Source organism: Chrysochloris asiatica, unplaced genomic scaffold (genome assembly GCF_000296735.1).
Source record: "Chrysochloris asiatica unplaced genomic scaffold, ChrAsi1.0 scaffold00181, whole genome shotgun sequence".
In the NCBI taxonomy this organism is placed as follows: Eukaryota; Metazoa; Chordata; class Mammalia; order Afrosoricida; family Chrysochloridae; genus Chrysochloris; species Chrysochloris asiatica.
The window spans coordinates 2,823,688-2,836,271 of NW_006408699.1; the positions used below are offsets into that span (position 1 = coordinate 2,823,688).

General features: G+C 37.8%; 1 protein-coding gene across 1 annotated transcript in view; it reads left to right on the plus strand.

Annotated features, from left to right (window-relative positions):
- The window catches only part of LY75 (lymphocyte antigen 75), a 127,460-nt gene that overhangs the window by 75,263 nt on the left and 39,613 nt on the right, over positions 1-12,584 (plus strand). Inside the window, exons 17-23 of the mRNA XM_006872043.1 lie at positions 1,247-1,282; positions 1,621-1,796; positions 3,169-3,236; positions 3,489-3,571; positions 4,159-4,298; positions 10,716-10,821; positions 11,187-11,347. Coding sequence (XP_006872105.1) covers positions 1,247-1,282; positions 1,621-1,796; positions 3,169-3,236; positions 3,489-3,571; positions 4,159-4,298; positions 10,716-10,821; positions 11,187-11,347 — 770 coding nt within the window. The remainder of the gene's footprint in view (positions 1-1,246; positions 1,283-1,620; positions 1,797-3,168; positions 3,237-3,488; positions 3,572-4,158; positions 4,299-10,715; positions 10,822-11,186; positions 11,348-12,584) is intronic.

Genomic DNA, 12,584 nt, shown 5'->3' on the forward strand with positions numbered 1-12,584 from the left:
ACAACAACAACAGTAGTAAAAGAAGAAAATTTTTAGAAGAAATTTATGAAGTAAATGTAAGCATATCTTTGGAACAAAAGGTGTATTTTTTGACAAGTTCCCAAAGAACCCAAAGTTTACATTATAAAATGATTAGATTGTTCTTTTTTCTTTAAAAGGCTACTTTACTATCTTTAAAGAGTCTCAGATACATAACTAGTGAGTCATTTTCATAAAGGCAAACTGACTGCCACTAAATACAAGGGAGGTTGTGTGTGTAGATGTGTTCCTAAAGGTCCAAAGTGTCTGAGGTCATTTCAGCACTGATACAACCAACTTCAAAGCCATAATCCTTGGTAACACCATATTTCCTCTGTGTCTTCCAAGAAGCCAGGGTTGACTCTTATTATTTTCCTTCCAGTTTTTTTTCTGTCACATTCTCAGAAGGTTCAGTGTTGGATCGTTGTACATTATATCCTAGGAGACCGTAAACTCCACCAGCTCCGGGTTACAGAACAATTACTCACATGCCACTAGATGGAGAAGTGTCTCCTGAATAACCTCATTCCGGAGTCCTGGTGTGGCGCTGTGGGCTAATGCACTGGACCGCAAAGTCAGTTTGAACTGCAAGGTCAGTGGTTCAAGCTCACCAGTCAAAGCAACTCGATGGCACTTAACAACAACAACAGCAACAACAGTGATGATTATCTTGGTGCAAACTCATTACTACCTTTCTATGTTGTTGTTGATGTTAAGTACCATCAAGTAGATTCCAACTCACAGCGACCTGTGTAGGGTTTCTGAGGAATGACTGGCGAGTTTGAACCACTGACATTGTGGCTGGCAGTCCGGTGTTTATCCTACAGTGCCACAACACTTCCTTTCTATAATGCATACAATATCATGTTTTACTTATTTGTATTTGTTAATTTTTCATTGTAATTTATCCATCTAGTCTATTCTGATAAACAACAAATTCTTTAAGATAGAGATACAGTGCCCTTTCCTTTCTGACTTCTGTGGTACAAGGTAAAGAAAAACTACGATTGCTCTATTAATGTTTCATAAATCGGTCTTCTTGATTGCCACTAAAATAGCTTTAGCACAGGCCCCTCCACGTTTATCCTGGAGGGATGATAACCTGGAACTAAACGTTTTGGCCAGAAATGGGTGAACCTTTGAGCTGCTTCCAAGGCTCTGATTTTCTCTGTACTGTGATCAGTCATTGAATAGTCTAAGTAATATGCTTGCTTTCCTCCTTTCACAGGCCGTACTCCAAAAACTCCAGACTGGTACAATCCAGGTGAGTTAAGAAAACTGAAATTTAGCTGAAGCTGCTTTTACCTTTTAGATAAAGTGTTTAGTTCATCATTTAAGCCCAAACCTAAGTGTCGGCTTCTTCTCTATCACAACTTCAAGTGAGATAACAGTCTGCAGGCAGGAGAGGAGGAAGCCTGTGTGACAGGTACTGCATTTCCCCTCCTCTCTCTGAGAACAGGGCTTGGCAGGGTAGCTGGCTCGATAATCCTTAATCCTATGCATTTAGCACTGTCCTGGCCACAAAGAGCCACTCTTCTTGCTGCTTAGAGGAGACACTTCGCTGGGCATAATTCTGATGCTCTTCTGCCTTTTCTTCCGTAGAGCGTGCTGGAATTCACGGACCTCCAGTTATAATTGAAGGGAGTGAATATTGGTTTGTTGCTGATCCTCACTTAAACTACGAAGAAGCTGTCTTGTACTGTGCTAGCAACCACAGCTCTCTTGCCACTTTAACATCGTATATTGGATTAAAAGCCATCAGAAACAAAATAGCAAATGTAACCAGAAAGAATGTATTTTTTACATATTTTTCTTATTTATTCATGATTTTAAAAACCTTGCCACCATCTAAAAAAGTTCAGTGTTCCCAGATTCCATTGTTTCATGTTAGAAAATTTACAAAGAAAGCTTAATGGTTTAAAACATTCGGGATTAATTTTAAATGTCAATATATGTGGTGAAAACCAGGAGATAGCATAGATTATCTTAAAGGCTTGTCACATGTTCCTTTCTATTAGTCTTGTTGTTATTAGTTATCAATGAGTACAGTGTTAGCTGCCCAACTCATGGTGACAGCATACACATCAGGATCAGGTAGTTGTGACACATTAGCTAGTTTTTCATCAGCTAATTTTCAAAAACGGATCCCCAGGCCTTTCTTCCTAGTCTGTCTGAGTCTGGAAGCTCTGCTGAAACCTGCTCAGCATCACAGCAACATGTAAACTTCCACTGACAGACCAGTGGCGGCTGTGCTTGAAGTACGTGCACTGGGTGGAAATCAATCCCAAGTCTCCAAAATAGAGGGCAACAATTCTGCATTCAACCATCACTACCCTCTCTATTGATACTAACATTGCAGAATAGCTTGGATTTGAGAAAAAAAACTATTTGAGTATTTTAAATTTTACAATTAGCTGCAATAGGACATTGATTATAGTCCCGATTAATGTACAAGGAGGCTTCAAAAAGTTTGTGGACAAATTCCATTATCTTTCAATTCCATTTTTCAATGAAAATTTTGAAGCTCCCTCATATTAGTCTAATTACTGTATACCCATAGTGCAGACAGAGTCCTAGTGTGGCGTTGTGTGTTAATGCATCAGACTGCAAAGTCATTTGAACTGCAAGGTCGGTGGTTCACACTCACCAGCTGCTCCTTGGAAACCCTATACAGGGTCGCTATGGGTCAGAATCGACTCGATGGCACTTAACAATAACAACATAGTTGTAGACAGCATATTGCTGCATCCAAATCAAACCAAACCAAACCCATTGCTGTCAAGTTGATTCTGACTCATAAAGGCTATATAGAACAGAGTAGAACCATCCCACGGGGTTTCTGAGGCCATGTAAGCAGACTGCCTCATCTTCCTGTGAAAGAAAGAGGCTAGTGGTCTCAAACTGCCTATCTTTTGGTTAACAATCCAGTGCTTAAGCCTTGGCACCACCAGAATTCTTGTTACCAAATAGGGCTTGTAAATATACAAAGAGTTTTCTAACTACTTTTTTTGGTGAAAAATCTTATACAGTTTGGAGATCGAAGTGAAGAAATGTCTGGAAATGTTCATGGTTTGTGATTACAGTGAGACAGTAATCAAAACTCATATATAGAAACCCAACCTATGTAAGGAAGTTTGGTGTGTTTTTCAGATCTCTGGTGAGGAGCAGAAGTGGTGGCTGAGAACTACTGAGCACCCAACAGATCTTCGTTTTGTATAGTATGTCATATTATTGATGCTACCTTTGTGAAGCTATCAATTTCCCTGTTGCTAACTTGGATGGTTAAATAGTTTTGAACACTAATCTATAAAGTGCTTACACGAAAGAAATCAAGTCCTTTTGCATGCTAGTGTCAAGAGATAAGTAGTATAAAAATTACATTAAATTTAGAATTAAAATTACTTCCATTAAAAAATAGAATGGAAAATCTGAACACATTACCATTTGTCAAATCGTTTATTTTCTTTCAGCTCACGACATTCATGGTTTGACTTTCCCTTGAGAACATTTGAAGAGAAATGCTTGTACATGTCTGCCAAGAGTTGGCTTAGAGGTGAAGTTAATTTTGAATCCTTTAAAAGTTGTTCATGTCATATGGGAACTTCAAGGTCGAAGTTCTGCTAGCAAAATCTTATTTTCCTTTTGACTACATGTTTGGCAGTTACATCTCATTCTGATTTCTTGTTAATGACAATAGCTCAAATTCCAAATGCAAACAAAGATACTTTTTACTCTTTGGGTGTTTTCACTTCCTTTATCCTAAGGTGATTACTTAGGAATAAAACTTACCGTGCTCATAATGAATAAGCATTTAAACAAATTTGCAAAGCTAATAGGCAGCAACTCTCAGATATAGTTTAGTCCCTTTCTCCTTCACTAGCCTTCCTCTTCACCTTTCTTCACTTTTCAGATGGTGTGATAGTTGCACTGAATGTGTGCCTTTTATAGGCAGCACTGGTATATTTTAACCAACTGATATAAATAATAATGGAACACAAAAGTAGCTAGAGATGAAAGGTAATCTATTTTGGCGTTTGGGGGAAGGTTGATTTTAAAGCACCTTTCTTTACTACGGGACTGTTTTTAAAATGTGCAGAATGAAAAATTCCCACCACAGTAATCCTGCTTTTTATTTCTCAGATTTAAATAAACCAGCAGACTGTAATACCAAGTTACCCTTCATATGTGAAAAATATAATGTATCTTCATTAGAGAAATATAGTCCGGAGTCTGCAGCTAAAGTACAGTGCTCTGGGGATTGGATTCCATTTCGGAATAAGGTATATTGTGCAAATGATGAATGCTCTCTTGAAAGTTGAATGACTAATTGGTACCCCATCAGAAAACCTCACAAAGATGGTCTCTGCATATTTAAACACCCTACCTGGTTCTTCACAGTGTCGGAAACCCTGAATGGTATCAAAAAATGACTCACAAGTTAGTTATGCCTTTGGATGTTTCTAATTGGTTGCTAATAACAACAGTTATTTTGTTGCTGATAATACTTAAATTCCTTAAATCTTTGAAGTTCATCTGTCAATGGATAATAGTACATTGAATAATCAGGACTGTTTTGTGACAGCAGTTCTGGATGGTGTAAACTGTTAAGTGCTTGACTGCTAGCCAAAAGGCTGACAGTTTGAACCTACCCAGAGATGCCTTACAAGACAGGTCTGGCCATCTGTTTCTGAAAGATCACAGCCTCGAAACCCTCTGGAGCAGTTTGTTCTCCTCTGCATACTTCTGTCTCCGTGAGTTGTAAGGGACACAATGGAATCTAACAACAGTAACAACTTTTCTGTGGTATTTAGAAAATTGATTTAATTTTTGGCTGATGTTTTCTTTCTTTCCCTTAGGGAAATCAAGCTGTGTCTACCAATCAAATTAGACCAGCATTTCCCAAACTACCTTTCAGGGAATTCACATATAATATAACGTGTTAATCATTAATCTTGCTTCCTAAGGGGAGTTTTATGGTTAAATGTATTTGGGAAATGCTGTTTTCTGTATTTGTCTCTTTGTGATACATAATCTGTATTGATATATGTATCTGTTAGGCATTACATTTGGCTGCTAAAAACAGAGACTGCTACAGTATGTTATAATATTTGTTCTCTCACATAAAAGAAGCCTGAAGGGAAGATGGCTGTGAGTTTTATAGAAGCTACCAGAAATCTTCAAAATCAACTCCTTTTATCTTTCTGCTCTGCTGCCCTTAACATGATAGGGCTCACATATTCAAGTTTAGGTATGCTCTATTACGTAGCTTGTCTAGAGGTCCCACCCAGTAATATTGCTTGTATCTCATTGGCCACTCATATCTGTAAGAAGACTAAGAAATGCTTTTTGCATGGGCACATTTCCATCCATAATTATATAAGGTTCCTTCTAGGAAGGAAGAGGTGGAAAATAGGTAGGCAAGCAGCAATTTCTTCCATAGTTTACTAAGGAGAGATGTACAAAACAGAGCCTAATTCACTTTATTTAACCCCACATTTCCAAATTTATTTTACCATAGAACATTTTGAATAAGTAAAATATTTAAAAGCATCTTGGGGAACATCTCAAAGAACACAACTATTAGACTTCTTTTATGTGAGGAACAAACATTTTAACATACTGTATGTAGCATTCTCTGTTTTTAACAGCCAAAATGCAACACCTAACATATACACATGCCAATATGTATCTGTTTGAAGCATACTACAATCACTAACCACCCTTCATCTGTCAATGTGTTGTGTACTGTAGTGACTTGCATGTTGCTGTGATTCTGAAAGCTGTGCCACTAGTATTTTAAATGCCAGCAGGATCATCTATGGGAGAGGAGGTTTCAGCTGAGCGTCCAGATTAAACCAGACTAGGAAGGAGAAGTGGACTACATCTGAATGTTTAACCACTGAAAGCCTTATGAATAGCAGTGGAGCACCATCAGATAGCACCAGAATACTGTTTATTGAAACATTATGAAAAGCACCAAAATATTGTTAATATATAATGCCAGAAGATGAGCTCCTCAGGTTGGAAAGTACTCAAACTATGACTGAGGAGGAGCTTCCCCCTCAGAGTAGAGTTGACCATGATGAAACGAATGGAGTAAAGGTTTCGGGACCTTCACTTGCTGCTGGGACACAACTCAAAATGAGGAGAAACAACTGCAAACTTCCATTAATAATCAGAATGTGGATGAACTAAGTATGAATCTAGGAAAATTGGAAGTTGTCAAAAATGAAATGAGACGCATAAATATTGTTATCCTAGTGTGACGCTGTAGGATAAGCACTGGACCACAAGGTCGGTTTGAACTACAAGTTGACAGTTCAAATCCACCAGTAGCTAAGAGTTGGAATCAACATGACAGTACTTAACAGCAACAACAACAGCAATAGGCATTAATTAGTGAGCTGAAATGAACTGGTATTAGCCATTTTGAATCAGACAGTCATATGGTTTCTATCCCGGGAATGACAAATTGAAGAGGAATGGTGTTGCATTCATCCTGAAAAAGAACATTTTAAGATCTAAAAGTATAATGCTGTCTGTGATAGAATGATACACCTAAAAGGAACACCAGTTAATACCACTGTTACTCAAATTTATATACCAACCACTAAAGCCAGTGATGATGAAATTGAAAAATTCTGCCAACTTCGGAGTCCGGTGTGGTGCTGTAGGAAAAGCATTTGACTGCAAGGTCAGCGGTTCAAACTCACCAGCTGCTACTTGGAAACCCTGTACAGGGGCACTATGGGTCGGAACTCACTGGACAGCACTTAACAACAGTAACCAAGTTCTTCAATCTGAAATTTATCAAACATGCAATCAAGATATATTGGAAATTACTGGTGATTGGAATGTGAAGGTTGAAAACAAAGAGGAAGGATCAGTATTTGGAAAATATGGCCTTCATTGCAGAAATGATGCTGGAGATGGAATGTTGCAAGACCAATGCACTATTCATTCAAATACCTTTTTCTTTTTTACTTTTATTGTGAACTGAGTGAAGTTTTATAAACAAGATGATCAGTTTTACATTCAACTAATCATATACTTTATTACATCTCAATGATTACAGTCCCTTCCACAAAACAACAGTTATCCTTCTTCCTTCCTGTGGCTCCTATTTCTATACTACCTGCCTTCCCATCCCTTCTCATCTTTGTCATTAGGTAAACGTTGCCCTTTTGATTTTGAATGATTGACCATTCCATGGTGAGCACGCCTTACTAGTGTTGTTGTCCCCTGTACATCTATCTACTGCTTGGCTGAAAATTGGGCGTGAGGGTAAGTTCCTTTTTTAAATAGCATAAAAGGCAACTATTCAAATGGACGAACTCCTGGTAGCACTGTAGGGTTAGCACTGGACTCTGAACCTCAAGGTTGGCAGTTCAAGCCCACAAGCTGCTTCTTGGAAACCCTATATAGGGTCACACTATGAGTCAGAAATGACTCAATGGCACTTAAAAATAATCTACACATGGGCCTCCTAGACAGAATCAAATGACTGCATCTGTGAGAAGAGGTGATGAAAACGCTTGATATCATCAGTCAAAGCAAGGAAGGCACTGTCAAGTTTGCCACACATTCCCAGTTCAAATGGGAAACTGTGTAGTCACCAGCCCAGCCCTCACTGAAGATTCAGACATAGCGGGTGGGGAGTTGGGAATTCATGTCTAGGGGAGGCTGTGACTTTTGCCCTGGAAAAATATCATACTGGAATGGATGCCAGGGTACAGGTGTAAACCAAACTGTTCCAGGCACACTCTTGGTCACTAAGATGGGCCCTCATAAGGGCCCAAGAAGTGGATATTTTTTCTTTTACCTGGAGACTGAAAGAGGGAGATGTTTGTTTCTTTTGTGTTATGTATTGCCAAGAGTGGGTTCTACATCTTGGGAACCCTTAGGACATTTGGAAACCAGGTTGAATACAGATGCTGACCTGTTGGTCTTAAAGGTCAACGTGAGCCAGAGATGGAGGCAGAGATGATGATATGAAAAGATAGAGCGGGTGGGTTCTTTAAACCCAGGGAGGGAGAGGGACTGTGTGCTGACAACCAAGGAGCAGGCCTGCAGGGTATACCCTTTGGTTGTTTGATGATGCATGGAGGGGATTGTAATCATGGCAATGAAATGATATGCAATAGGATGAATGTAAAGCTAATGTTCTCCCATGTAAACTATCACATAATTCACAATAAAAACCTTTTTTAAAAAAGCAAGGACAGGTGTTGACTATGGAACATAATATCAATTACTGATATGCAAGTTCAGGCTGAAGCAGAAGAAAATTTAAATAAGTTCATGAGAGCCAACATAGGACCTTGAACGTGTCCCAGCTGAATTTAGAGACCATCTCATGAACAGATTTGATACATTAAACACTAGTGACTGAAGACCAAGAAAGCTGTGCTATGACATCAAGGAAAGAAGCAAAGGGTCATTAAGAAGACAAGAAAGAAGGGAAAGACCAAAATGTATGTCAGAAGAGATTCTGAAATTTATTCTTCAGCATAGAAATGCTAAAGCGAATGGAAGAAATGAGGAAATTAAATGGCTGAACAAAAAAATTTCAATGGGCAGTTTCAGAAAGCAAAGTCAAATATTATAATGAAATGTGAAAAGATCTGGAGTTAGAAAACCAAAAGAGAAGAACACGCTCAGCATTTCTCAAGCTGAAAGAACTGGAAAAACAAATTCAAGCTTTGACTTACAGTATTGAAGAATTCTATGGTAAAATATTGAATAATTTAGGAAGCATCCAAAGAAGAAGGAAAGAATACACAGAGACACTGTACAAAAAAAAGCTGGTCAGTGATCAACCATTTCAAGAGGTAGCATATAATCAAAATCCAGCGGTACTGAAAGAAGTCCAAACTGCACTGAAAGCATTGGTGGAAAACAAGTTTCCAGGAATTGATGGAATACAAATGGAAATCTTTCAACAAATTGATGCAGTATTGGAGGTGCTATACCAAGAAATTTGGGAGGCAGCTACTATGGCACCCCACTGCAAGAGATCCATATTTGTGCCCATTCCAAAGAGAGGTGACCCAACTGAAATGCAGAAATCATCAAGCAGTATGGTTAATATCACATGCAAGTAAATGTTTGTTGAAGATAATTTTAAAAAACACCTGCAACAGTACATTAAAATAGAACTGCCAGAAATCCAAGCTGGATTCAGAAGAAGGCGTGGAACTAGGGTATCATTCCTGACATTAGATAGATCTTGGCTGAAAGCAGAGAATACCAGAAAAATGCTTATTTGCACTTTATTGACTATGCAAAGACTTTTGACTGTGTGGATCATGACAAACCATGGACAACATTATGAAGAATGGGTATTCCAGAACATTTCATTGTACTTATGAGGAACCTGTACATAGACCAAGACTGAACAAGGGGATACTGAATTGCTTAACATCAGGAAAGATGGGCTCCTGGGCTGTAATTCTTTCACCATACTTGTTCAGTCGGTATACTGAGAAAATAATCTGAGAAGCTAGATTACATGAAAAAGAATGTGGCATCAGAATTGGAGAAAGGCTCATGAATAACCTGCAATATGCAGATAATACAGCCTTGCTTGAAGAAAGCGACGAGGACTTAAAAATACTGCTGAAGATCAAAGATCACAGCCTTCAGTATAGGTTGCACCTCAATGTAAAGAAAATAAAAATCCTCATAACTGAACCAACAAATAACATCGTGTTAAATGGAGTAAAGATTGAAGTTGTCAAAGACTTTGACATGATTCTAAGGAGCATTCCAGCTGATCTTCCAAAACAGACCTGTTTGTTCTTCTAGCAGCCCATGATATCTTCAGTATCCTCCTCCAATACCACAACTCAAATGCATCAATTCTTCTATGGTTTTCCTTATTCACGGTCCAACTTTCACATGCATATGAGGCTGCTGACAATACCATGGCTTGGGTCAGGCACACCTTAGTCCTCAAACTGATATCTTTGCTCTTGAACACTTTAAAGAGGTTTTGTGCAGCAGATTTACAATACATCGTTTGATTTCTTGGCTACTGTTTGCATGATTCATAGTCGATTCTGACTATAAGACAGAGTAGGACTGTCCCAAGGGGAAAAAAAGAAAAAATATATAGTGTGTATGAATTATTGAATGTAAAACCGATGAACTTCTCTATGATCTTCACTCAATTCACAATTAAAAAGTTCAAAATTTTATGCATTAGGGGTGTCCTTTGACTTTTTTAATTAGGACAATCTTTTCCTAAGATACTGGGCCAATGTTAATTTATATCATTGATATGTTTGAATTAAAACATCATGCCAAATGGGGGTATAATCTCTTTGAAATTGTGGTTTCTGATGTAGCAAGGTGATGGATAAGAAAAGCACAGATGTTGAAAGCAGATGCAAGAGTCCAAATGCTGACCTTATATAACTATGCATCAAGTTTTTTAGGAGAATTAAATGCTTTGAAGCTATGCAAACTGTTTAGTACTCAGCAAACAGGAGATCTAAAAAGTAATGATAGTCATTTGAGTACTACTTTGCAGTTATTTAAATGGAGAGTATAAGCCTGAATTTTTCTACTTCTTTGTAAATTTCTGTATCTCACAGCCTGAAAATTAGTAAATGTCTAAAAATGATACATTTACTTCCTGTGTGATTATTCTTGGATCTAGAATCTTAGGCTTCTTATGTGTTCTCTGTTTGCAGTGTTTTCTGAAGATCAAGCCCAAGTCTGTTACATTTTCTCAAGCAAGTGACATTTGTCTTGCCCATGGTGGTACCCTGCCTTCAATACTAAGCCAGAGTGAGCAAGGTACCAGACCTCTTTTGCTAACTGAATTCATTGTGGGAAACTGTTGTTGTTGTTGAGTGCCATCGAGTGTGTTCCAACCCATAGCGACCCTGTATAGGGTTTCCAAGGAGTGACTGGTGAACTTGAACTGCCGACCTTGCAGTTCAAACTGACTTTACAGTTCAGTGCATCAACCCACAGAGCCATAACTGGACTCCAACCTGTAATATATAAAAAATAATCTTATTAAATACTTTTTACAGTGCAGATCTACTTACAGACCCAAAGACTATCCTGATAGATAAGCAAGAAGTAATCATTGGCATTTTGGGTATATCTTTCATTTTAATAAATCAAATCCTTTTTAAAAAATCTCTTTCCAACAGACTTTATTACATCCTTGCTTCCTGGTATGGGAGCTACTTTATGGATTGGATTGCCCTGGAAGGCCTATGAAAAGATTCACAAATGGACAGATAACAGAGAGCTGACATACAGTAACTTCCACCCATTATCGACTGAGCAGATGTTGAGAGTACCAAGAAATGTAAGTGTTTTAAAATTAATCGTCTTTATAGCTCTGTGAAATACTCAAGTCTTCCATAAATTATTGGATTGGGAATAAAGATTTTTGTTATGATTCCATTTATCTGAAATGTCCACGAGGAAAATCTGTAGATATAGAAAGTAGATTTGTGGTTTCCAGGCCATGCAAGTGAGCCATGGAAGGATTGGGGAGTAATAGTTAAAGGGTATGTGTTTCTTGGGGGATGATGACTAAAATTCATTAGGATGATGGTTATAGAACTCTGAATACACTAAAAAGTATTGAATTGCACACTTTAAATGGGTGAACTACATGGACTGTGAATTGTATTTCAAAGCTTTTACAAAAACACTAGACTTCATTGGATGCCCTAATTTTTCACAGTAACATCAGATTCCATACCACATATTTTACAACCTGCAAAAGCATCAATTAATGAGTCATAAATAGAAGCAAATATAAAGTTAACATTTTGAGATCTGGGGTTCTCAACCTAAAGATTTCATGACTTTGTGAATATTAAATGATCTGACCTTTGATTTCTGTTGCTTATTGAAAAATTTAGTTTGGTTTTTGTTTTGTTTTTAAAATCTGGATACCAAAAAATATTGCAGAAACACATTTATATTTTGTGTATGTATTTTAATGTATTTATTTCCTGTTTGTTCCCTGCCATTGCTTTTAGGTTAGGAAGTTCTGCATTGTGTAAATCATACTTGTATGTTTATGGAAATTTTCCATTATCTTTCAATTTAATTTTTTAACAATTTTTTTGAAAACCCATAACCCATTGTCATCAAGTCAATTCTGATTTACAGTGAATTTTTTGAAGCCCCCTTGTATAGGCATATGTTGTTTTTGTTGTTAAGTGCTGTCGAGTCATTTCCAACTCATATTGACACCCTATAGGGTTTCTAAGGAACAACTAGTGAGCTTGAACCCACCTACCTTGTAGTTCAAACCGACTTTGTAGTCCAGATCATTAACCTGCAGTGCCACACCAGGTCCCCATATAGGCATATGAGTCAAAAAATATAACTACAACTTCATTGAACCAGTGTTGTTATTGTTATTAAATGCCAGTCGATTCTGACTTATAGCAACCCTGTATAGGGTTTCTGAGGAGTGGCTGGTGGATTTGAACTGCTGACATTTTGCTGAGCAGTCCAGTGTTTATCCTACAGTGCCACACTTGGACTCCATAGAAACCTTTATTATGCAAAATTATCAAAATGTG